This window comes from Ahaetulla prasina, chromosome 12, assembly GCF_028640845.1.
Source record: "Ahaetulla prasina isolate Xishuangbanna chromosome 12, ASM2864084v1, whole genome shotgun sequence".
NCBI lineage: Eukaryota > Metazoa > Chordata > Lepidosauria > Squamata > Colubridae > Ahaetulla > Ahaetulla prasina.
This window is the reverse complement of record NC_080550.1, coordinates 26,333,465-26,360,083: the sequence shown is the minus strand read 5'-3', so window position 1 is coordinate 26,360,083 and position 26,619 is coordinate 26,333,465. Positions and strand designations below refer to the sequence as shown.

At 46.3% G+C, this 26,619-nt stretch overlaps 1 protein-coding gene across 1 annotated transcript; it reads left to right on the top strand.

Moving 5' to 3' along the window:
* The first annotated feature begins 1,968 nt into the window (after positions 1-1,968).
* Positions 1,969-26,239, top strand: ATP6V0D1 (ATPase H+ transporting V0 subunit d1). The gene is made up of 8 exons (XM_058155202.1): positions 1,969-2,153; positions 8,131-8,302; positions 18,060-18,238; positions 18,476-18,555; positions 19,964-20,041; positions 23,260-23,436; positions 24,133-24,210; positions 24,943-26,239. Exons 1-8 carry the CDS (start codon positions 2,018-2,020, stop codon positions 25,102-25,104), a joined length of 1,062 nt encoding a protein of 353 aa, XP_058011185.1. The 5' UTR covers positions 1,969-2,017; the 3' UTR covers positions 25,105-26,239.
* The last annotated feature ends 380 nt before the right edge of the window (positions 26,240-26,619 follow it).

Below are 26,619 nucleotides of genomic sequence, written 5' to 3'. Positions count from 1 at the left end.
TTTTTTTTTTCCTCTGCTGAGGAGAAAGGCTGTTTTTATTCCCTGCACTCTTTCAGGGGTTCCTGGCACTGCCTTCTTGGGGGGACTTCCCCAAATGGTTAAAGACCCCTTGGGAGGTACTGCCGCTTTCCAGCAAGGGAATGTTCTGGAATAACCCTTGCCTTCTGAAGGAGGGGAAGGCAGGGCAAACGCGGGCATTTCATAGCCAGGCCCAGAAAGGGAGTCACCCTGTATACGAAGACCCGACGGAGGGAGCGAGGAAGGCAGGCGGGCGGGCGAGGGCGACTCTCAGGAGAAAAGACGCCCAGAGGTGCCTGCCAGCCCAGGCGTCTTCCCGGGTTTTTAGACCTGCTGCTCTAAGGAAGGAACTCCCTCCCTCCTTGGCAGCTGTCGGAAGCGGGCGAGGCAGGCGGTGCTGTTTTGGGTCCAGGAGCCCATTTCCTTGGCCCGTTGCCGGCCTCGCTTCCCAGCCGCTTCGGCGGGCTTGGCCACCATTTATTTATTTATTTATTTATTTTATTTGTCACAACAGTATATATAAGCATAAGCATGTAATAACTATACAATATATAAGCATATATGTAAGTATGAGTATGCAACAACTATATTAATTGGATATAATGAAAGGAAACAATAGGACAGGAACAGTAGGCACGCTTGTGCTCTTATGGACGCCCCTTACAGACCTCTTAGGAATGGGGTGAGGTCAGTTTTTGGTTGAAGATTTGGGGATTTTGGGAAGAGACCACAGGTAGTTTATTCCAAGCATCAACAACTCTGTTACTGAAGTCATATTTTCTGCAATCAAGATTGGAGCGGTTCACATTAAGCTTAAATCTATTGCGTGCTCGTGTATTGTTGCAATTGAAGCTGAAGTAGTCTTCAACAGGAAGGACATTGCAATAGATGATTCTATGAGTTAAACTCAGGTCCTGTCGAAGGCGGCGGAGTTCTAAGTTTTCTAAACCCAGGATTTCAAGTCTGGTGGCATCAGGTATTTTGTTTGTATTCTGTAGTCTTGAATTCTGTATTCAAGAATTGGTCTTGAATACAGCTCGTCTATATATTTCTTCCTTCCACAGAGCAATTAAAAATGGAAGGGTGCTTGTTCAACCTACAAGATTGCAACTATAACAATATAAAGATAAAGATAAAAAAGTCATGACTCCGACATGACCTGTGTTTAACACACAAAATCATCTATTGCAATATCCTTCCTATAAAAGACTACTTCAGCTTCAATCGCAATATTACAAGAGCAAAAAATAGATTCAAGGTAAATGTCAACCGCTTCAAACTTGATTGCAGAAAATATGACTTCTGCAACAGAGTTGTTAACGCTTGGAACTCACTACCTGACTCCATAGTCTCTACTCAAAATCCCAAAATCTTCAACCAAAATCTTTCTCCTATTGACCTCACCCCATTCCTAAGAGGACTATAAGGGGCGTGCATAAGAGCACAATAGTGCCTACCGTTCCTGTCCTATTGTTCCCTTCATTATATCAAATTAATATTATCGATGCATATTTTTTACTTATATATTTTCTTCAATACATGTTGTTTTGTGTATACTGTTGTGACAAAATAAAATAAAATAAACAACAACTTAGATAAGGATCAGCCTTACAAATTCCAGATTCCAAGTAATGCCTCCATCATAAATTGAACTCGGAGGCTTTCCTGTTTCTCAAATGCCCGGCAGCGGCTGGGAAGCGAGGCTGGCAGCTGAAAGGGCGCTTCGGGGGGCCAAGGAGCGCGGAACGGCCCAGCCACCCCGACTCCCTCGGCGTCTCACTCCCCTTCCAACAACCGAACCTTCCCGAGGACAAGCCCTCCAGCGGTGCTTTCCCGGGCCCGACCAGGTAGGGGCGCCCCGCCGCGGATCTCCCGCAGAGGGGTGATCTGGAGGCGCCGGAAGCCGCTCCTCCGTGCGTCTCTATGGCCGCTACTGCGGCGGCGGAAGTGCCGGGCGTCACGGGACAGACCGGGCTCCTCTTCCGCCGCCGCCGCCGCCATGTTGCTCTCCTGCTTCCCGGAGCTTTACTTCAACGTAGACAGCGGCTACCTGGAGGGCCTGGTGCGCGGCTTCAAGGCCGGGGTGCTCAGCCAGGCCGACTACCTCAACCTGGTCCAGTGCGAGAGCCTGGAAGGTCGGTGGCGCCTCCCTCCCTCCCCCCCACCGCGCTCGGCTCCCGGACCGACGGGGCCTCTCCCGCCTCGCAGATGCGCCGCTCCGCCCTTTTTGCGGGGCGGCCTGGCCTGGCCTGGGCTAAGCGCCGGGCTGCCCCGCGGCTTCGGAGTCGAGGAGGCCGAGGGCCCCGCACCGCCTCGGTCGACCGGCGCGGCGATCCGGGCCTGGCGGTGGGTCGGCGGTGCTCTGGCGCCGGCCCTAAAAAAATGGGGAAGCGGCCTCCTTCTCTTGGCCTGGCCGCTTTGCTTGCCGTTTCAAGTGGGGCAGGTGCCTGGTTTGCTTTCCTGTCTTTGCTTTTAAATGACTGGAAATATGAAAGATGAGCTTCCTTGTTTAATGTTCATAACATAACATAACATCAGAGTTGGAAGGGACCTTGGAGGCCTTCTAGTCCAACCCCCTGCCCAGGCAGGAAACCCTACACCATCTCAGTCAGATGGTTATCCAATATTTTCTTAAAAATTTCCAGTGTTGGAGCATTCACAACTTCTGAAGGCAAGTCGTTCCACTTATTAATTGTTCTAACTGTCAGGAAATTTCTCCTTAGTTCTAGGTTGCTTCTCTCCTTGATCAGTTTCCATCCGTTGCTTCTTGTTCTACCCTCAGGTGCTTTGGAGAATAGTTTGACTCCCTCTTCTTTGTGGCCACCCCTGAGATATTGGAACACTGCTATCATGTCTCCCCTAGTCCTTCTTTTTGTTAAATTAGACATACCCAGTTCCTGCAACCGTTCTTCATATGTTTTAGCCTCCAGTCCCCTAATCATCTTTGTTGCTCTTCTCTGCACTCTTTCTAGAGTCTCAACATCTTTTTTACATCGTGGCGACCAAAACTGGATGCAATATTCCAAGTGTGGCCTTACCAAGGCATTATAAAGTGGCACTAACACTTCACGTGATCTTGATTCTATCCCTCTGTTTATGCAGCCCAGAACTGTGTTGGCTTTTTTAACAGCTGCTGCACACTGCTGGCTCATATCTAAATGGTTATCCACTAGGACTCCAAGATCCCTCTCACAGGTACTACTATTGAGCAAGGTACCACATATACGGTACTGGTGCATTTTGTTTTTTTGGCCTAAATGTAGAACCTTACTTTTTTCACTGTTGAATTTCATTTTGTTAGATAGCGCCCAATGTTCAAGTCTGTCAAGATCTTTCTGTAACTTGAGCCTATCTTCTGGAGTGTTGGCTATTCCTGCCAGCTTGGTGTCATCTGCAAATTTTATTTCAACACCCGAAGCGGCTTATAAGCTTTAAAAACACAGAACAAATTAAAAACGGGGGAGAGGGGGGAGGAATTAAAATCGTTAAAAGTATTAAAAGTGAAGCACTTTTACCATTTTGTGGCGTTGTGGGAGCGAAATGGGGTTCTTGCATCCCCAGTTGAGGCAGCGGGGCCTCTGCAGCCTCCCCATCCGCCGGTTTCTGGTGGGAGATGGGACCCTGCAGGCTGTCAGCTCATTCTTTTTGTAAAAAAAAAAAAACACTTAAATTGTGCAAGGAGATGTTCCTCTGTCTCATATCAGTGGCCTGGCTGTTCCTTTCATTCTGCGCCTGTTGTAATTGTTGCCTTTGGAAGTTGTGGGAGCTTCATCACTGGAAGCTTTCAAGAAGAGACTGGACTCCCCCATCTGTCAGAAATGGTGTAGGGTCTCCTGCTGTGGGGGGGGCGGGGGAAGGGGTTGGACTAGATGGCCTAGAAGGTCTCCTCCAACTCTGTTAATCTGCTAATGCCTGGATACTTCTTTTTTTTTTTTTTTAATTGAAAGAGTTTTAAAAAAACAAAAACATTTTTCCCCCTTTTTTCCCCCTCCCTCCCAAAAAAAAACACAAAACACCCCCTCCTCCCCGGCTTCCCGGGTCAGTCACAAGGTAAAGTCCAATCCAAATAACCACATCCAAAGCTTTTCGCCTCCCAACCCCCTCCCCATTACATAAAATAACTTCCTAATTATTCAAAGGCAATCTGATATTTCTTAATCTGATATCTGTTTTGTAGATAATCAATCCATTTTTCCATTCAATTAAATATCTTTCCTGCGTATTGTCTTTTAAAAGCTGAGATTTTAGCCATCTCAGCCAAATTAATAACTTTCAATATCCATTCTTCTATTGTAGGTATCTCTTCTTTCTTCCAGTATTGTCCAATCAACAGTCTTGCTGCTGTTATTAAGTTCAAAATCAATTTAGTCTCAATCCCTGTACAATCCATTATAATTCCCAAAAGGAAAAATTGTGGCAGGAACTTTATCTTCTTCTTCAGTACATTTTGAATAATCCACCAAATTCTTATCCAAAAGACCTTAATTTTCTTGCAAGTCCACCAAATATGAAAATATGTAGCATCATCACAATCACACCTCCAACATTTCGCTTGGATATTAGGATACATACATGATAATTTATCCTAATATCCAAGGACTAGATGGCCTAGAAGGTCTCCTCCAACTCTGTTAATCTGCTAATGCCTGGATACTTCTTAAGAGAGATGTGCAGCAAAGTGCCTTGCAGGACTTGTCACCAAGACAGAGGGAACCTTTGCTAAGTTGACTTTTGCCATTCTGGCTGCAATTGTTTCAACTCTTTCAAATCCAGCAACAGCTGAGTGATCCTAAACAGCAACCAGGGGCATAGAAGAACCCCACCCAGACCAGGTTAGGAGCATCTCATCCTCTTGAGCCATGAACCAGAACCTCAAGTAGGCTGCCCTTCACTCCTGGGAGCTGTTTTCTGTTGCTGCATCAGGAATTCTGTTTGCAGTTGCACTCATTGTGTGCCAGACTTTTTCCCCATGTTGGTACAAGTTAAAAGCCAGTACGTTTCTGTTCTTTCCTCATCATTGATGTTATCCAGGTATTTCATTTATTTAATTTATCAGGGTAACGGTAACGAGTCAAATATTAAATCCTTTTTTAAAATACATGCTTTTTTAAAAGAGATTATATATCCTGTTTCAATTTTTTAAGTACTGAAATCATTTTCTTCTTTTTTGAGGATCACTTGTCCCATTTATATTCCACGTTAGGCATTTATATTCCATATTTATACCAAAAACGTAAGATTTCTAATGCCCAATATGGCGATCTCTCCCTCAGATTCCTGTAGCTGTTCAGAATCCAAAGTGCTGAGGCTCTTCGTCATTTTCAGTGCAGTTCACCTTTAAACATTTCTAACAATTCTCTCACTTTCTAGACCAAATTCAATCTGAACCTCTATTGTTTAAAAGTGAACATCACTCTTTTTCATTTATCCCGTCAATATAATAACATTTTTTAGGTTTAAGTTTGTTGATCAAAAAAACAATACTTCTCCCTTTTGTGTAGTATTCTAATTGGAAGTGATTTAAGTACAGTTGCTTTTTGTAATTTGGAAGGAAAGCTGACTGTCCAAGAAGTTTATTTTGTGCTCTTGTTTTCAACTGTAAATTGATTATATCTCAAACTGATTTAAGAAGTAAAGGGTCAAACTCAGAGTCCTTTAAAAGTCGGGCATGACAAGTGCAAGCAAGCTGCTTTTTTCTGTGACCCCCACCCACTCTATTCATGAGAAGACCACAAGACTTCCATCCTGCAATCTCCTTGCAAGGACCAGCTGTCCGGGGCACAGATGGGTGATCTCTCCTTCTGTCCTTTACCCAGAAGGACTTTTAACTGGCCAAGAATCATCACTGGCCATTGTTCATTTCACTCACTTTTCCCGCTATTTTGGACACATCTAGTATGTGGTAAAACTTCACCCAGAAGCTGAACGTCAACATTTTCTAGACTGTTCTTCATACATGGCTGCACTCCTGTTTGGACTACCTCCATTCCATCTCTGTGCAACTCACTAAGAAAGTGGTGCTCTGGGTCTCCTGATTTAGCATATAATCCCTCACCTTCTCTGTTCTGCCTTTTTGATACCGAACGGAAAAGTAATTATGCAATTCATGGACTCCCTGAAGGCAGAGAGTGCCTTGAACTCTTCCAGATTCCCAAAATCTGAGAAGTCTTTGGAAGCGTGTCAATTCCATCTGGTTCCAATCAGTTTCTCTCTCACACTTTCCCCCCCTTTCTGTCCCCTCATCTCTACCCCAAGACTTCAGACTTTGGCTGGCTAAAGCATGTCAAACTGAACCACTGAAAAGGTCAGAGGAAGATTAAGGCTGCCAGTTGCTCTGTGAGAAGCCCAACTAGTGTTTATTCTGGCTGCCTTAGCTCAGTCTGTTGGGGCAGGGATTGGACTTGAACAGCAAGAAAAGACCCTTCTTCATATGGAACATTTGTGATGTGAAGAACATTTGCGTGAGCTGGGAGATACAGGGAAGCAGTCTGGCAGGAGTAGTCATTGGGATGGTGGAGAGACAGGTCTCTCACAAAAGTAGAAAAAAATAATCTGCCATCTTTCAAGGATGCTTAATTTGGGTCTTGTATGGAGTAGGAGTGGACTGAAGGCATATCAGTGGCCCACTTCTATATTCCTAGTGTTTTGCACTTCATTTCTTTGGCTAAAAGGACTTCAATTATTATTGTTCGTCGCATAGTAAAGCAGATGTTCACACTGGATTTGGCATTTTTATCCATCTGTCGAGTCCTTCCCAAAGACCTCAGATAGGAAATGTTGATGCTTGATGGTGTTAAAAGTTTCGTCGCAGGATATCAGCTGCCTTTTGCAATTGACTGATCCAAGGTAAATTTGTCAATGCCCATGCTGTTCAAGTGATGCTCCAGCTGTTTTGGGATTGCAGCCAAGGAGCCTATGACTATTGATGCTATCTTTGCTTTCTTTTGCTGAAGTCGTTCCGTTTCTGTTTAAGGTCTTGGTGTTTTGTTACCTTCTCTATTCTGCTGTCTCCGGGTATTGGCAAGTCCACTGTTCAGACGGGTTGTGTCTTTCTTATTGACAGTTGTAGAATCTGGGCAAGTGCTTGTCTGTTTGAATTCTAAAGTCCCAGACCACTTTAGCTTCTACATTTTCTATTACTTTTGTCTATTTTGTGGTCTGACCAGTTCTTGCTTGCAGGCAAATGGGATTCTTGTGGATCTTCCAATGTTACTTTGTCATGCCATTGTTTGTCATCAGTCTATGCCAGGGGTCTCCAACCTTGGTCCCTTTAAGACTTGTGGACTTCAACTCCCAGAGTTCCTCAGCCAACTTTGCTGGCTGAGGGACTCTGGGAGTTGAAGTCCACAGGTCTTAAAGGGACCAAGGTTGGAAACCCTTGGTCTATGCGATCTTCTTGTAGAATACTGTATTTCCTTCTGGGTTCTCAAGTGTGATTCAGCAGTGACCTGGATTTGAAGCATGCAGGGCCACTCAAGGCTCCCTAGCAGCTACACCTTCCAGAAGCTAGATAGGAAAAGGCACTGGAAAGAGGGGCCTGTTTTGTCAGAGATTTGTCCCAAGGGACTCATGCTTCCAGATCCCTAGAAAGACTCTTGGTACACCTTCTCAGACCTGTCACAAAGTTCTAAATAAAAACGATCCTTGGCTCCATTTGTTGAGAAAGTTATAGTTTATTAGAAATCAAGTGTATTGCAGTAGTGCAAAGCCAAAACTGAAAATTGTGCGCCAAAGTTCTACTTTTCCTTCCCTTAACTGTCTCTTGTTGCTTCCCCCAGTGCAACCAATTGGGTTCAGGCAAGATGTTTTCCTAAAGGATAGTTTGGTATGCCCCCCCACCTCCAGTTGGGTGACCTTGAGGCAAGGATACAGCCCTTCCTTTCCTTTCCCGAGGTACTCCCCCTTCATTCCCCTTTCCCCCACAGTTCATGGAAGTCTTTCGCTGCCTAGTAGTGAAGCACAAGTAAGCCTAAGGTGGCAGCTGACGTACCTTATACATTAGGCAAGTAAAAATGTCAAGCTCCAGCCTAGAGGGGGGGAAACTATTGCCAGTGATTGCCAGGTCTATCTTCCATCACTTTTCCTGCCTGAAATTTGTTTTTAATTTTTCAGATCTGAAGCTTCATCTCCAGAGTACGGACTATGGGAACTTCCTGGCAAATGAGGCCTCTCCTCTCACTGTCTCTGTCATTGATGACAAGCTTAAGGAGAAGATGGTTGTGGAGTTCCGCCACATGCGGAATCACGCTTACGAGCCTTTGGCCAGCTTCCTGGATTTCATCACGTAAGTGCTGGATCTGCAGGGCCAAAAATCCCTGGGAATCTGGCTGGCTCAAGTCCACGGGGGGGGGGGGTGTTATGTGGAAACACAGCACACTTTGCATTCGTTTATATAGGGGAAGCTTTGAGCTTCTAGAGTCTTTCTTACTTCATGCTTACCAGTGGTGGGTTGCCCCTTGATCGGGCGAACCGGTAGTGGTGGCAGGAGGCTCCGCCCACCTGCCTGAACGCTTCTGCGCATGTGCAGAAGCATCACATGTGAGCGCGAGTGCACGCACATCCACCAGCAAACCGGTAGCAACAGGTTTTGAAACCCGCCCCTGATGCTTACAAATTGTTCCCTAAGATCACAACCCCTTATTCTAGCCTTGAATTTCTGTGTTGAATTCATTAGAAACTGAAGAGAATTTAATTTAAAGAGGGGAAATTTGTGACAATTCCAGATTAAGGGGGCTTAAGATGTCCAAAACAGAGAATTTGGCAATTTCTCTAAATGTTCTACAAAGTAAGAAATGAAGAAAAGAACGCTGGGAAGATGAGACCAGATACTAAATCTTGGGGACAGTAATTAGAAAATGCTGGCTTGTTTGTTGTTGTTAGTCATGAAGTCATGTCCGACCCATCCCAACCCCATGGACAACATTCCTCCAGGCTTTCCTGTCCTCTACCATCTTCTGAAGTCCATTTAAGCTCACGTCTACTGCTTCAGTGACTCCATCCAGCTACCTCGTTCTCTATCGTCCCATTCTTCTTTTGCCCTCAATCTTCCCCAGCATTAGGCTCTTCTCCAGTGAGTCCTTCCTTCTCATAAGGTGGCCAAAGTATTTCAGTTTCATCTTCAGGATCTGGCTTTCTAAAGAGCAGTCAGGGTTGATCTCCTCTAGGACTGACCGGTTGGATTGCCTTGCAGTCCAAGGGACTCTCAGGAGTCTTCTCCAGCACCAGAGTTCAAAGGCCTCAATTCTTTGGCGCTCAGCCTTTCTTATGGTCCAACCTTCACAGCCATACATTGCAACTGGGAAAACCATAGCCTTGACTATACGCACTTTTATTTGCAGGGTGATGTCTCTGCTTTTTAGTACGCTGTCTAGATTTGCCATGGCTTTCCTCCCCAGGAGCAAGCGTTTTTAAAAGTATGAAAATGACTAGTCTTGTCTCTTTGCATCCGCTGTTGCAATCATGTGATTTTCCAGTTAATGACCACTTTGTTTAATGGCAAAGTTGCCCATCCCAGTTACAATCATTACATTTGGACTATCTGTATATTTAAAAGAGTTTAATAATAACATTCAGTTGTTGAGTTAATTTCAATTCATTGGTCGTTGTTCTGCCTCCTGTTTAAACAGACAATAAGTCTATTCCCTCATGAAAATTGTATTTTTTTTTTATTTAGAAGTGTGCAGACTTTTATTTTAAATCTCCCCTATTTGAAAGATAAACATGCCCAGACAGTTTAACCATTCCTCCTTATCAGTTTGCTTCCCAGGCCTGTTACCATCCTAAACCCAATCCAGCTTCTCCATATCCTGTTGGCTTGCCGGGCCCCACAACCGGACACGGCTTAACTGGCACCAGTCTTTCCTGGGCGCAATGCATTGGCCGATCTGGCTGCCATGCCAGGTCTCTTGCACCAACACTCACACTCTTCAGTCTCCTTTTGTTGTTCAGTGCAAGACAGAGAATAATGTTGACTGTAGGGTGGGGAGGGAAAACCAACTTTCTGGAATAATTCAGCGATAGAAACATTGGCACAAAGAATTCGCGAGTTTCATTGAAGGTAGAACAGTGCATCTCAACCTGGGTGAGTTTAAATTGTATGGATTTGAACTCTGAAAATTCCCCAGCCAGCATGCTGGGAGCCCAAATCCCTGCAGCTTAAAGTCGTCAAGGTTGAAGTGGAAGCTAGAGAACCATCTCTTGGCTAATACGATTCCTGCACTGAGCAAGGATTCAACTAGAGAATCCTCTGTAACCCCCTTGTACTGCAAAAGTCCCGTCCTTACTTGAACTGAGTCCCATCGTCTCTCTCGTCCCCAGTCCACACTCACCTGCGGAGGGAAAGGTTGGTTCCCTTGGTGGCATCTTCCACTAGAGGCCTGGGCACAGCTTTGAATGGCCACCTGCTCCACTGGGTGGCCTGGTCTGAGAAGTTGGCTTCTTTTATGCATCTCTGAAGAAAACCTCTGGGCACTGGAGGTGGAGGTCCCTTGGGGAAGCCGAGGAGGGCGAAATGGCCACTGGCTCCAGGCCGAGAAAGGTTGGGCTGATTTTTCTGCGGCAACAACCAGATAATAATGGCCGATTTTCAAGGTAGTCATTGAATGACTCGCATGGGTGATGAACCTTTAAGTTCTGATAGATGCTTTTCTATCACACCATCTGCAAAAATCAGGGATATACTTCCTACCTTCTAGCTTGTAAAACCTGAGGAGTTCCTGGTGGGGGAGTCGAGCCAAAGCCTGTTAAGCTGCCAACGGGAGCAGCAGCCGATCCTTCCCTGTTCTGAGGAAGAAGCTTTCTAAGAACAGAGCAGCATTCATGTGTAAGAACTTTGAAACAATGGACGACCTTTCAAAGGAAGCTCCGCTCCTGAGGGTTGCATTCCTGCGATTCTCTTGGCATTCCAGATGCTTTCTTCCCCCGTGGTGGTTTTACTGGCCTGTCTGGCCAAGAGTTCTCACGACCGACCGACCGGCTGGGGCTGTCCCTGCTTGGTTCCTGATGTCGGGTTGGGTCATCTAGAGGTCACAGCCATATGCTAAGTCATCTGAATCAATTCAGACGTTTTCTTTTGAAGCCACTTGCGTATTGTGCAGAATCATGGCCCAGAGGACAACTTTGCAGACTTGTCATGACAACAGTGAGAAATTCCATGTTTGGGTTGTTTTCTCTTTTGTGGTTGAGTAGTGCCCGTTTGGTGTAGTGATTAAGGCACCAGACTAGAATTTTTTTTTTTTTTTTTGCATTTATATCCCGCCCTTCTCCGAAGACTCAAGGCGGCTTACACTATGTCAAGCAATAGTCTTCATCCATTTGTATACTATATACAAAGTCAACTTATTGCCCCCAACAATCTGGGTCCTCATTTTACCTACCTTATAAAGGATGGAAGGCTGAGTCAACCTTGGGCCTGGTGGGACTTGAACCTGCAATATTGCAAGCAGAAATGGGCAGAGTGTGAGCTCTAGTCCTGCCTTGAGCCCAAAGCCAGCCGGGTGGCCTTGGCCCATTTTCTCTCTCTCAGTCCTAGGGAGGAGACGATGGCAAACCACTTCTGAAATCTTGCTGAAAAAACTGCAGGGATTGTCCAGGAGACAACCCTGATTTGAAAGTAAATGCGCGCACACACATATTTTGTAAGGTCAATAAGGAGACGTTTCGCAACGGTGAGAAAAATTCATCAGTGGGACGGAAGTTGCCTTCAGAAATTGTGGCTGCTCCATCACCAGAGGGTTTTGTGAAGAGATTGGACAACCATTTGTCCAGAACGGTGCAGGGTTTCCTAGAAGGTTGGACTAGAAGACCTCCAAGAGCCCTTCCAGCCCTGCTATTTTGTCCAGAACAGGGATAAAGCCTAATGCAAGTGGCTGCTAAAAAACCCAAGCAGGGAACTAATCTTATCCCAGAGCTACGAGTTCTAAGTCAGGGACCCCCTTTGCGCAGTCCAACTATGTTGCCTTCGGTGATGATGATGATGACGATGACTTTATTGAGGTGAGGTCATCAGTGGTTTTGGGGTGAGTTATCATCTGTACGCTGATGATACTCAGCTGTACTTTTCCACCCCGGACCACCCCAACGAAGCGGTCGAAGTGCTGTCCCGGTGCCTGGAAGTCGTACGGGTCTGGATGGGGAGAAACAGACTCAAGCTCAATCCCTCCAAGACGGAGTGGCTGTGGATGCCGGCATCCGCAGCTGACTGTTGGGGGCGAGTTAGTGGCCCCAAAGGAGGTGGTTCGCAACTTGGGCGTCCTCCTGGATGGACGGCTGTCCTTTGATGAACATCTGGCGGCCGTCACCAGGAGGGCCTTTTACCAAGTTCGCTTGGTTCGCCAGTTGCGTCCCTTCCTTGACCGGGATGCCTTATGCACAGTCACTCACGCTCGGCTGGATTATTGCAATGCTCTCTACATGGGGCTGCCCTTGAGGTGCACCCGGAGGCTGCAGTTAGTCCAGAATGCAGCTGCGCGAGTGGTAATGGGAGCCGCTCGTGGCTCCCATGTAACACCACTGCTCCGTAGTCTGCACTGGCTTCCTGTAGTCTTTCGGGTGCGCTTCAAGATCCTGGTTACCACCTTTAAAGCGCTCCATGGCTTAGGACCCGGGTACTTACGAGACCGCCTGCTGTTACCTTATGCCTCCCATCGACCCTTACGCTCTCACAGAGAGGGCCTTCTCAGGGTGCCGTCCGCCAAACAATGTCGGCTGGCGGCCCCCAGGAGTAGGGCCTTCTCTGTGGGAGCACCGACGCTCTGGAACGAACTCCCCCCTGGCTTACGTCAAGTGCCTGATCTTTGGACCTTTCGTCGTGAGTAAAAACATATTTATTCATTCAAGCAGGACTGGCATAAATAGTGGATATTAAATTGGGGTTTTAGTAATATTTTAAATTTTTAAATCTTTTAATTACTGGCCATTTAGTAATAGTTTATTTTAATCTCTTTTAATTGTATATACTCTGTATTTTATTTCGGCTGTACACCGCCCTGAGTCCTTCGGGAGAAGGGCGGTATAAAAATTTAATAAAATAAAATAAATAAAATAAATAAATAAAATATTGTCATTGTACATATATACACAGTATACCCGTACAACGAAATCCACATAACACCCAAAGACCAGGCCCAACACACGTAACAATCCCCACCCACCCACCACAAATTCCCCACCCCTGAACCACCCAAACATCCACACCACAGACCAAGTAATGGAGGAACCGTAGTGGTTGCAGGGTGTGGCCAGACAAAGCCAAGCATGGCTGTGGCAAGAGGAGGTGTGTAAAAAACAGGTGGAGCATTGGTCGCACTGTTTTTTTTTTTTAGTAAAAAAGTTTTATTTTTACAATCATGTCAAACAACTCATTCAATGTACAGTTATATACATTTAGTCAGGCCTGCCCAGTCACCACCCCCCTTTTTAACACTCTTCCCTCTTCTACCTTCTTTTACTTTCCAGACCTTCCTCTCCTTCTCTTATCTACATCCTCTCCTCCCTCCACCCTACACCTTCCTTCTCCCTCTTCTACCCCTCTTCCTTCCTCTTCTCCTCTTTCCTACCTCCTACTCTCTCTTTTCTCCCTCCCCACTGTTCTAAAATGGTAACTAGCTTCCAATGGAGGAAGACTTCCAACTTTTAATTCCTCAACATAAAATTCTCTTGCTTTTCCAACTGTATTGAGACGATGTACTTTCCCTGCATAATATACTATTATACCAGTTGGAATATCCCATCTATATTCAATCTGACGTTTTTTAAGTTCATTCACCAGGAAGGCAAATTCCTTCCTAGCCCTTAACATTTTTGGTGGCATTTCCTTTAATATTAAAATATCTTGACCAGCAATCTGAATCTTCTCCCCCTTATATGAGGCTTGCAAAATCCGATTTCTCACTGTTCTATTTGTAAAATAAATAACAACATCCCTTGGCAACTTTTTTTGCCTTGCTATCCAAGAATTCACACAATATATTTTATCAATTTGATACATCTGCTGGACGAGCTGCTAATATCTCAGCAAATTCTCTTCTTTATTCTCTTTCAAACCACGGGTTCTTAGAGCAAATTCCATATTTCTATATTGTATCAAAACTATTTCATCATCTGTTTTTTCCATTTTACTTTGAAATTCAGCCATTTTATTTTCTAATTTTGAATTATGTTGCTTAATTTCTTCAACTTCCTCTTCTAATAAAATCACATTTGTTGCCAAACTTTGTACTGCAATTACAAATCCTTCTTTAACTTCTTTATTTCCCACTTGGATTTCTAATATCTGCTCTTTCATTTCAGACATCTCATCAGTTATTACTTTAAATTTTTCTTGTATAAAGTCTTTTAAGTTCTCTTGTAACGCCTCTAAATTCAATGTTCTAGTCTCCACTGTATGAGCTGGAGAGGCACCAGCTGATGAGATTCCAGAGCCCTTTGTTACAGTAGACTTTAATTGTTTGGCTGCCATCTTCTATAAAATTATTTATTTATTTCCAACTTAATATTCATTTTAAATCTTCTTAACCTCTGAGAAACACAGTCTTTTAAAGCAATATTTAAAAATCTCCCCTAGATTCTATCAGCAGGCAGCAAAGAGTTAAAGAGTTAAAGTAGCAAATAACATGTAATTTACCAGCAGCAGAGGGAAATGCTAAAAGTATCACTTTCGCTTTCCACTTGTTAACAATTCGCCTCCATTTTCTTGCTGTTTTCAAGCTTGTTACAAAGTATCGGGGAATTGGCTTGGCTACTTGCATAAAGTTCTCCCACTTTCGTTCTGTCCGGTATAATCCTTTATTGTCCAAAATAAATCTCGGTGTTTGGTCGTGGTGATTGGTTCCGCCAAAGCAGAAAAATCCTCGGATCTGGGTTGCTGGAGGGAACTTAACCCTTCAAACCCCTTTTTTCTCAGGGGCTTTAGGGAAATTCAACCTCTGCCCTCAGCTCACCATCTTTTCTTCTCCCGAAAAGAGGGTTTTTCGAACCGCTGGACAGCAGATTTAAGCTGTCCTAGCGATTCCACATAATCCAGAGGTTGGTGATCGTAAAGATCACCGCCATCACCTACGGTGCCAAACAGGAAGTCCCCATTGGTCGCACTGTTGAAGCTGCCCTTGCAACTCATTTTGCCTCCCCTGGGGACAACCCAAAATTGTAGAATTTTGTGCACCCCATCTTGAAGGTAGATGCAGTTGCAACATGGCTCCACTGTTTTTTTTAGAGTGTAGTTATACAACAGGCTACTAAAATCTGGGGCCAGGTGCCCTTGCCGTCAAATCATATCCCTAACTAAGTGCTTCAGAAATATATTTTCCAAGTATTTATGCCGGAAATGGAAGGATTATCTGCAGATCATTTCTTCTCAGGCCTATGAGCGCATTCATGGGCCCCTATAGACTGAGCCGCAACCCTCTCTGGGATCCCCCTGTCCCTTTAGGTGGTTTCTCTAAACCCCTCCTGAGGAGTGTGTGCCCCCACATCCTCCCTGCTTTCCCCTCTGCCCCCTCTCCCCATTTTGAAGGGCTGCACCACTCTCCCGTCTCCTTATAAAGAATGCTTGGCAGAAGGAGAGGATGGGAGGGGCCTCCTAATATCAAGGCACCTGTGGAGCTTGGTCAGCACTGCTGTGCTCATTGGAGCTTTCAGATTCCTGACCGAGGAATGGAAAAGTCCCTGGGAAACTCTGCTGGAGAGATTCATATTCACACAGCTGATCTGTGATTATGTCAGCCTGTCCCACTAGATTGGCAGAGGAGGAGGCTGCTGATGCCCTCTGCCAGTGTCAGGCGCAAAAGACGAGATACATACATCAAGGCCCAATTAAACTGATTTTATTGCTAATCATGCATGTGCCCAGGAATCTACTCAGCTAATGGTTAACACCAGGGGTGCTAACCATTTACCTTTGCTACCGGTTCGCTTGTGCAGGTGCCACTTCTGCGCATGCGCGGATCGTATTTGATGACATCCAGGCAGGTGGGCAGAGCCTCCTACCGCTGCTGCTACCGGTTTGCCCGAACCCCCACTGGTTAGCACTATTTTGGCACTAGAGAAGGGTCAACAGACTTCAGAAAGGCCCTGCCTCAGTCCATTTGTGGCTATGTAGAGATAGCAGGCTGATTCCTTTTTTGACTCCACCCCAGGTCCTGCCACTCCTTCTACAGCCAGGGCCTTAGATTTGGTGGGGCCAAGGTGGCCGGCCTTCTCTGCCACGGCACCCGTTTTGTGGAAGATTCTACCCCCAAACATTGGATCAGCTCCCTTCTCCCTTTCAAAGTTCCAGGCGTCCCTCAAGCCCTGGTTATGCTGTCAGGTCTGGGGCTCCCAGGAAACTAGATACAAAAATAATGGGTGATTATTACACCCAGAGTAATTTCTTGTGAGATTGGCAGCCAGATAAATTTGATAAATACACGAATACATCCATGGATATTGTTTACGGTTAAATTCCAGAATATTATATCGCTGTGGTTTTTGCGTGGCACCAAAGTGGCAGGAAACTCTGGGAAAGTAGCAGTGTGCTGGTTACCTGCCCCTAATGTAGCAGTTCTTTGAAAATCTGATATCTAAACATCTGGATGATTTGAGGTTATTGATGGATGATGGAAGTGCTCCTTCAAAATGGCATCCAGTCTTGGAAGGGACAGTGACTTTCTCCCAAAAATTGTGGGACTGCCATGGCTCAAGGAAATGCAGTTCCTGGTGTAAGTGAACTGGTGAGGTCCATAAAATCCTTTCTCAAAGTCCCCTTTTGACCGTGCCTGCCTAAAAGAATCCTTCCATTGTCCTCCTGAAACGGAGGAGGCAGCTGCTGGATCTGAAATGCAGAAGAACGGGTGGAATTAGGATGCACAGAAGAAGCAGGCAGGAGCCTAGGATGGTTAACGCTATTTTAAGCATCTCTGGCTTCCTGGACGGATGGTTCAAAAGTCATTTACTGAGGAACTGGACAGAAAGGATTTGACGATAGAATTGTATAGAGACTTGAGAAAGGGAAGACAAAGAAATAGGACAGCCAGTGGTTTTTATCACTAATTCCTGGTTTTATAATGAGAGTTAAAGGCCAAAAATGTAAAGAGGTCACATGAGAACTCGTGAAAGGACTCGGGGGGGTGGTGGTGAGTGTGATGAAATCTTGAGCACTGGCAGGCAATGGAAACATTGACTGTACTGATCAGAGGCTGGGTCTGGTTGCTTTCAGGACTGCTTGGGGTACAGCAGAGAACTCAAACTCCTTTCCTGGCCCCCTGAATCTTTTGGGTCCAGGCCCTCCTGCTTCAGAAGACCGTCTGCTTGGCAGCTTTGCTGTTCTGCCCAGATGGGGGCTTCAAGGGCACGTGGGTACGCTGCCTTCCCTTGCCCTGGGCTGTGCAGTGGGACTAAGGGCATCTGGCAGGCTTGCTCAGTCCTGCTTTCCAGTCTTCACAAGGGATGTTCTGCGTGCTCTGCTTGCTCGGGAGAGGAGCCTTTTTACCTTTTCACTACAAAAGATCTGTAGTAAGACAGGCATCACTTGAAGCAAACGGGCTTGACAGCTTTTTGAGAAGCTTCTCAGAGTAACGCAGCCTTGCTCTACTATTGCCACCTCTCTGGCAGGGGCCTTCAGGCTCCCTTCTGAGCACCAAGGGGCTGTCCTCCCTGGAGAGGACCTGTGATTTCCTTGTGTTTGCTGTGGCTCGGCTGAAAGTGACTGACCCGGTGACACACAGCAAACCTCTGTGGCCGAGGCAGAGACTTGTAGTTCTAATCCAGTTGCTTTTGCCACAATGCCAGGCTGACTCAGGCTGTTCATCAGGTCTTCCCCATCCGCTGAGATTTTGAGGAGGAGTTTAAACTTCTTTCTTGCAAGGGAGCAGGTTTGAAGTTGTAACTTCCCCAAATAGCCGAAGCCCCAGTCCGGGGTCTACTCCACACTTGTCTGGTGTTGCTGTTGAGAAAGCCCTTGAAGCCTTTTGGAAATGTATATGTGAAGGACGAGGCCCTGCGGATGGCGACAGGACCTCCCCCTGGGTTGCTTGCTTCCTAGCCCTGCTCTCGCTGCTTCCTTTCAGCTACAGCTACATGATCGATAATGTCATTCTGCTGATTACCGGGACACTCCATCAACGCTCCATTGCAGAACTGGTCCCCAAGTGCCATCCCTTGGGCAGCTTTGAGCAGATGGAGGCTGTGAATATTGCCCAGACACCAGCTGAGCTATACAATGCCATCCTGGTGGACACGCCTCTCGGTAAGATAAGAGGGCAGCTATCAAATGGGGCTCAGTCCTGGATGGACGGAAGAACTGGCGGCCTTGCCAAGCTTGGTCATTGGCTTGAGTCTTTGTGGAGAGCCTCAGGGCCTGCTAGCTGAGGGGTCTCCTCCTCCTCCTCCTCCTCCTCCTCCACAAAGCAGTGCGAGCTGCAGGCCTGAGCAGGGATGCCGAGTGGTCTCTCTTCTCCTGCTCACCCTTTTTCTTATCTTTCAGCCGCCTTTTTCCAGGATTGCATATCTGAGCAGGACCTGGATGAGATGAACATAGAAATTATACGAAACACTTTGTATAAGGTTAGTGCTTAGAGACGAATAAATGCGGTGCCACAAAGCTTCTCCCATTTGTGCAACATTGCTGGGTCTGCAGGATGAACTGAAGCCGAAGGGCCAGGGCAAAGCCCCCTCTTCCTCCATAGTGGGGGGGGGCAGCAGCCATGTTGGCCAGGCCTCAGCCTCTTGCACCCTGGAGGCTCCCGTTTACTCTCCTTCAGTCCCCCAGAGGAACTGCAAAGTAAACAACGGGTAGAGAGCAACTTCTATAGAAGTCCTGCTTTTGTAAGGCTGTGTTAAGCCAGGGGGTCTCAACTGGTCTTTGAGATGTCATCACAAGGCTTGAAGAAAACTTGCAAAGGCTTAAAGAAATCTTGAGACTTGGTGGTAGCCACAAATGGTGTTTAAGGGTGGGGGGGGTGTCCGTGGTGAAGAAAAGATTGAGAAGCTCTGGGCTTGCCTCTTGTCTCTGGATGGCAGCCAGAGGAAGACTTACTCGTTTAGGAGAACTCTCGAAATTAATTTAACACACGTGTTATATCGGAGAAGTCAATATGGGCATCCATTTGAATTTGAAGGGCAAAAGGTGAGTTGGACCACTTGTAGCACTTGATGGAAGACTTGAATGATTGCCCTGTAGGAGTTCAGCGTGCCAATTCTTTGCCATGATAGAACAACTGGTAGTGCTGCTGAAAGAGTGCGTTGGCACTTTGTGAGACGAGGGAGGGTGAGGAGGTGGGAAATGCCAGGGGTGCTGTGGGCAGCTGCTGTCACTCCCTCGGCCGCCAAGCACTGAGGTCAAGGACTGGCTTGGTTCCTGGTTCATTTCATGCCTGGCAAAGCCAGGATGCTGCTTCTGCCTACTTCGCTTGATCAGACAGATTCCCTCGCGCGAGCCAGAGGTCATCAAGTGGACATCAGAGCGAAAAAGGAATGTGGGGAGGGGTCTGGGCAGAAAGTTGAGCATAGGGGCTGCTAGACAGGTTTGGCCAAGGATGTCTGCTTCCTTGAAGAAGTCCTTGTGTGGCTTCATAGTCCAGCCTGGCTGGCTGAATCTTCCGAAAAGAAAAAGCCAGTCCATCTGCCTTTAGAGATTTCAGGAGGGGAGCAAGGCAAGGAGATGTTAAGTGCTAACGTCCAAAGTAGCCTGCAAAATACCCACCAGTTATGCTGTCTGCTTTGATTGCTTTTGTATGTTCCCAAGCATACGTAGAGGTTGTCTCTCCTGGGGATTTGGTTTCAAGATTCTCCCCTGTCCCAAAGCTGCTCACTGTTCTGCCAAACCGGTTCCCCCCCCCCCCCACTTCTTGGAGCTCCAAACTCCAAGAGGCTGTCAGCTCCAAACTCTCTGTGGGCCATTCTGTAGCTTGCATGGGTTGCTCTTGGTGGCCTTGCTGGGCCAGGTCTTCACTATTGGCTGATTTCTCCCCAGGCTTACCTGGAGTCCTTCTACAAGTTCTGCAAGAGCCTGGGAGGCACAACAGCAGATGCCATGTGCCCGATTTTGGAGGTAGGAGCCAACTTAGCACCTGCTCTGTGGGGGTCCGGCTTCCTGCTTGCTTGGCAGGAGGGAAGGAGCCTTGGGTGTCTCTGCCTATGCTGGGTCCCAGCTGTTTTACAACCTGTAAGAAGGCAGCTCTGCTCCTTTTGGTCTTTGCTCAAGTCCAAGCAGTTTCTGGAAAAACTGAATATGGCACAAGGTATTGGACATTGGCTTCTTTTCTTCTTTTCTTCTTTTGCCTTGTTGGATTTTTTTTTGTTGAAAGTTTTCTTTTACAACGTTTGGGACTGAAGTATTGCCAGCCAAAGACTATTACAGGTTGGTGGAAGAGCTCTCTCTCCAGGCCGGAGACTTGAAAGGGACATTGGGGGGCAGGGTTGGTGATAATAAAGGGACTCCTATCGGTTCTCTGGCTGTGTTGCCTTTGGATCACGCCCCGAGTCATCACACCTTCTTTTTAGATAATGTATTTTTACTAAATAGTTCAAAACTAATATAAATTAATATAAAGAAGAGAAAAAGAAAGCAAATGTGCACGAAAAAAGGTTAAAAGAAAAATAGAAAGGAATGAAAAAATATACAACACAACATCCAATCTTATTCACAGCAGTTATAAATGCAACTATATTTTAAACATTCTTTCTAATGTGACGTCGTGATAATTTTCTTTCCATAACATAACCTTTCTAATCATCAAAACCTTAAATCACAAAATTCATTTTTTTCCCTTTTCTACGCAAAAAGTCCATAAGGGGTTTCCAATCACATCAATCAATCAATCAGAATAGAGCTGGAAGGGAGCCAAACCCAAGTCCTGCAGCGGTTCTTCATATGTTTTAGTCTCCAGGCCTTTAATCGTCTTAGTTGCTCTTCTTTGCACTTTTTCTGAAGTCTTAACATCTTTTTTGTAATGTAGTGACCAAAACTGGATGCAGGATTCCAGGTGTGGCCTTACTAAGCATTTATAAAGCAGTCCTGATACTTCCATGTGGTTTTGATTCTATGCCTCTGTTTATGCAACCAAGGATTGTATTAGCCTTTTTTTTTTGGGCTGCTGCCACACACTGCTGGCTCATATTTAAGTGATTGTCTTCTAGAACTCCAAGATCCCTCTCACAGTTACTGTTTTTGATCCAGGTTTTGCCTAATCGGAAATTGTACCTTTGTTTTTTCTTGCCCAGATATAAAACCTTGCTTTTTCCCACATTAAAATTCATTTTGTTGGATAAGGCCCAGTTTTCAAGTCTGTCAAGATCTTTTTGGATCCTGAGATTATCTTCTAGAGTGGTGGCTATTCCTGCCGGCTTAGTATCATCCGCAAATTTGATGCGTTCCCCTTCTATTCCCTTATCTGAGTCATTTATGAAGATATTGAAGAGTCTTGAGCCTAAGACGGAACCTTGTGGTACCCAACTGCTTACTTTCCTCCATGTAGATGTAGTACCATTAAGGACAACTTGTTGAGCATGGTTTGCCAGCCAGTTACAAATCCATCTGACTTTTGTTGGAAGTCTCTGTTCATTCTGAGCCTTTGTTTTCCTGACTTCATCTTTATAGATTCTGGCTATCTGCTGATACTCTGCCTTACTTAGTCCCTCTTTCCATTTTTATACTTTGTCTTTTTGCCTTTCAGTTTATCAGAGTGATCTTTGTGCAGCCATTCTGGTTTCTTGTTGGGTTTCTCATTTTTCTTTTTCAGTGGTTTTGTGTTGGACTAGGCTTTTATGATCAGATTTGTCAGAGTTTCGCTCTTTGAGTTGTTTTCCCCTTTAGGATTTTCATCCATGGAATTTTTTTAGGCTCTCTCTGAGTTTGTGGAAATCAGCTCTTTTAAAATTTAAGACACTGGCTGGATTATGTTCTATTGCTTGTGTTTGCATTATATTGAATTCCAATATGACATGGTCACTCTCGCCCAAGGTTCTGGCATCTTCGACTCCCTCTATCACTTGTTCTCTATTAGTAAGAATTAGGTCCAGTAAATGCAGATAGTCTTTTCTCTAATCAAATGTTAACTTGACCATCTCGATGAGATCTGTCAATTTCACCAACCATCCCTCCACAGTGGGTGGTGTCCTTTTCCCATCTCTGTGCATATAATAATTTCATTGCAGTAATTGCAGTAATTGCAGTAATTAAATAAACTTTTGTGGCTTTTTGCTAACGGCTTACCATTAGTCCTAAAAGGAAATGTTCTGGCTTTAATTAAATATTAACCTTTAAACTCCTCTGTATCAAACTATGTACTTGAATCCATTTTTTTACACCCAAGCATGATTAAAATGTCCATGTTGTTTGTTTTTCCAACAAACATTTGAAGTCTCTTTATACATAACACATAATTACTTCTGACAAGCAAAATCAATGGGTGAAGCCAGGTTCACTTAATCACGATTCATTTAATGACCACAGTTTTTCACTTAATGACCACAGCAAAAAAAGTCACAAAATTGGGTATGGCTCTCTTAACCACCTTGCTTAGTGATGAAGTTCCAATGCCAGTTCAGTTTCGGACTACCTGCATTGCAACCAAAAAGCCCACTTTATCATACGTTAGTTAACCTGTTTCTCTTCTCTTTAAAATCTCAACAAAAGTTTACACATTTTAGCAATTTAATGCTTGTCGTTAAGTTTAGATTCTTTTGAATTCTTGTTTTTTTTTATGTCTACTTAATAGTTTAATATATTTTTAAAATCTCAGCGTTTTTAAAAGACAATACGCAGGAAAGATATTTAATTGAATGGAAAAAATGGATTGATTATCTACAAAACAGATATCAGATTAAGAAATATCAGATTGCCTTTGAATAATTAGAAAGTTATTTTATGTAATGGGGAGGGGGTCGGGAGATGAAAAGCTTTGGATGTGGTTATTTGGATTGGATGGGAAAATTTTATTCTATGTTTGGTTTATGTATAACAATACCTTGTGATTGACCCGGGAAGCCGGGAGGAGGGGAAGGGTTTTTGGGAGGAGGGGAAAAGGGGAAAATTTTTTTGTTTTTTAAAACTCTTTCAATAAAAAAAAAATAGTTTAATATATTTTTGTGTCTTCTAGCTTTTCACAATTTTTATCTTTGGTCTCTTCTATGCCTTTGAATGGACTGTACCCCATCCTCCTGTCTCCGATGCTGCCTTGGTTACACACACACACACACACACACACACACACACACACACACACACACACCTGCTTCCCCTGCTGACCTGGCCCTCTTTCCCTCTAGTTCGAAGCGGATCGCAGAGCCTTCATCATCACCATCAATTCCTTTGGCACCGAGCTGTCCAAGGAGGACCGCGCCAAGCTCTTCCCCCACTGTGGCAAACTCCACCCCGAGGGCCTGGCTCAGCTCGCTCGGGCAGATGACTACGAGCAAGTCAAAACTGTGGCCAATTACTACCCGGTAAGGGCTCTGGGTCACCCGTGCGTTGTGGGGCTGGTCAGCGTGAGGGAGCCGCAGAGCCCAGTTCACAAGGGCAGTCTGGCTTGAACAGTGGCCAGTGCTGCCTGCGTTGGTATCCTTCTGAACTTTGAGTTTTGCATTAGAGTCGGTGTCTTTTTTGTGACTCCTTCTCAGTACAGGCATCGCCCAGCCTGGCCTCCTCTGGATCTTTGGGCTGGACTTCAGGATGGGTTGCTCTTCCCGGTACAGGTGATAGCATTTGCTGAGAGAAGTTAGGATGTTTCTTCTTGCTTTCATCTTGCACTGGTCCAACGAAGACGAGACTGTGTTGATGTTTACCCTTCCTTTGTTTTTGATTAACCAAGGCAGCTCAGGTGTTCTCCTCCTGTGAGCTGGGCAGGGGGAGGACTGGCCCAGGTCACCCAGCCGCTTTTCAGCCTCGAAGCAGAATCAGGGCTCAGGGTCAGCAGCCCCTTAGCCACCCCCACCCCCCCCCCCACCAATTTGGCTCTCCCCTGTCTTGGAGAGAATGCTCTGGCACATGTCCGTAAAGGCAGCCTGAGTGATGCCTTTTTTTGCCCTTCTGAGTCTTTTACGACCTCTCAACCAAAGTGTATTTCATTTACTGCTTGAGGAAAGGTGCCTTACGGGTGTGTGGGATGCCAGCTTCTCCCCTCATTTCTCTCTCTCCTGCAGGAATATAAATTGCTCTTTGAAGGAGCAGGTAGCAACCCTGGTGACAAAACTCTCGAAGACCGATTCTTTGAGCACGAGGTGAGCAGATGGGAGCTCCCCATACACATGTAGCTCTTTAACTCTATGACAAAGAGGGAAGCCCCCACCCTCCAGGAAGGGAGAATAAGGGGGGCAGCAGCCAGGGGGCCCTTTCTTCCTGTGCTGCGTCTCTTCTGGGGACCCTTTTCTAAGGCTGCCCTCTGTGGGTTGTGAGGATGATCAGCATCAGAAGATGACAGCCGAGAAATACAAAGCCGTCCTTTGCTGTCTTCTGCAGTTTTTCACTCCATGCAATCAGGCTTGCTGAAGGCCTTTGGACCAAGAACTTGTGGTGTGGCCTTGTTGCCCTCCGTAACTTTATGCCATTGCCAAAGTTGCAGTAGAAGAGAGGAGAATCCTCAATTCCTAGCTATAAATCCAGGCACAGCCTAGAGGCCGTTCTGCTGCTTCTGCCCAGAGGGCTCCCTTGGTCCAGAGCAGGGCAATGGTGAGCTGCGCCCTCAAGAGCAGCTGCCTGTCTTCAGCAGGGGAATAGCTGTGCTTCAAAGGACAGTGTTTAGCCTGGCAGGCTCACCAAATCTGCAGCACCTTCGGGTGGGGCTGGGGGGTGGCCGGCCATCACAGCAGAGGTCACGTGGGAGCTCCCTCTATGCGGTGCTGCCGGCAAAAATCTCCCCTGCCAAGCCCATTGAAGAAGGGGGTTCTTCCTCAGGACGGAGGGGGTTTCCCAGGATAGCAGGATGCCTGCTTAGGTGTGTCTCTTCCTGGCAGGTGAAGTTGAACAAGCTGGCCTTCCTGAACCAGTTCCATTTTGGTGTGTTTTACGCTTTTGTGAAACTGAAGGAGCAAGAATGTCGCAACATTGTTTGGATCGCGGAGTGCATTGCGCAGCGCCACCGAGCAAAGATTGACAACTACATCCCCATCTTCTGAGTGTTTCCCTTTGTCTGGCAAAGCCCGTAGATGTCCTGGATGGCTTCTTCAGCCCCGCCTGGGGAAACAGGCAGGAGGGTTTCCACACCTATCCCCCTTTCCTGTTGGACTCCTTGTGCCTGCCAGAATCGGACAGGCTAAATCGTGCTGTATCTGTATTGACTCGTCGTGCTGTTGAGAAGGCATCTTGCTGGGCGCATCAGAAGGTTTCACATCCGCAGCCATCCTGGGGGCCCCATTTGGGACCCACCGAGTGACCAGTTTGTTTCATGACCACCATCATCGGGGCTTTTCAGCCTAGGTCAGGGCGGCCCTTCTGAGGCACCCTGGAAGTGGCTGCTTAGCAAGTGATCCTGTGCTTGGAGTGCTGCTAGAACGACATTCCCCCGCCCTTAATTCCCCCCTCCTATGGGCCTACCCCTGCTTCTCCCTTCCTGGGTGGCCTCTGGGTCCCCAAACAGGCCCAGCCTTGGCTTGGCTGGGCTCCATCCTGTCTTCTCCAGATGGTGGCTCTGACCTTAAGCAGCAGCTCCAGCCCTCCCTGTCCTCCTGCCAATATGGTCAGCGGTAGGTCTTTCCAAGGGCCCCGAAGGTCTTGACCCCGAGCTTAGGCAAGGATCTCCCTGCCTGGGACGGTTCTGAGCTCTTCCCACTCCTTGTTTTGGGCACTCATAAGGCCTGGCTGGGCACCTGCATTAGCCCATTTACCTGAGTCAGGTGAGGCTGGTGCTTTTGACCTCAAAGGCAGCTTTTCTCCCACCAGCCGTAATCCAAAAAGCTTCCCTCTGAACGGGCCCAAAGCTCTTGTTGAAAATCCTATGTTTTCATTGAGAGTATGCAGTTTGGCCCCTAAGGAATTGTGGGGGGGGGTCATTTCTTTGTTGCCAGGCTTCCTACACTTGAGTAGCAAAAAATGATAGACGTCCGTTCCTTTGCACCCCTCTTCAGAAAATGGGCTTGGTCTGCCCCATCCGGCTTCCTGAGACCCGGGTCTCCTCCCCTGTGGGGGCAGTCAAATGCTGCCTTTTCCTGGCTTTTGTGGGTGAGCGAAGTCAGTCCAGTCAGCCTCCGTGTGTGTTCAGTGATTGTATTGTTCCCAGTGTTTGTGTTTCTTCCTCTTAAACCGTGTAATGAACCACTGAATTCTGGCCTCTTGTACTTGACCGCAGAGACGGATCGCAAACCGCTTTTCCCTAAACAATGAACGGGAGGCTCCGAGGATCATCCCATGGCTTCCACTCGGTTCTTGCAAGTGGGCGGTTCCAATGCTTACTCTACTTACTAAATTGGTTGTAGGCTTAATTTCTGTGGCCACCCATTTCAATCAATGACTGAGCGGCTTACAGTTCATAAAATATACCGTGTTTCCCTGAAAATAAGACAGGGTCTTATTTTCTTTTGAACCCCAAAATAAGGGCCTTATTATTGGGGGGGGTCTTATTATTTTGGGGGTGCAGGAGGCCCCAGGCGGCCTGCGCTCTCTCTCTGCTGGACTCCCGCCATCAAGTCACTCCC

Coding starts and splice junctions, on each gene's coding strand:
- ATP6V0D1 (XM_058155202.1), top strand. CDS start 2,018: ATGTTGCTCTCCTGCTTCCCGGAGCTTTACTTCAACGTAGACAGCGGC. Junction 18,239..18,475: donor CCTGGTGGACACGCCTCTCG/GTAAGATAAGAG, acceptor CTTATCTTTCAG/CCGCCTTTTTCCAGGATTGC. Junction 18,556..19,963: donor TACGAAACACTTTGTATAAG/GTTAGTGCTTAG, acceptor ATTTCTCCCCAG/GCTTACCTGGAGTCCTTCTA.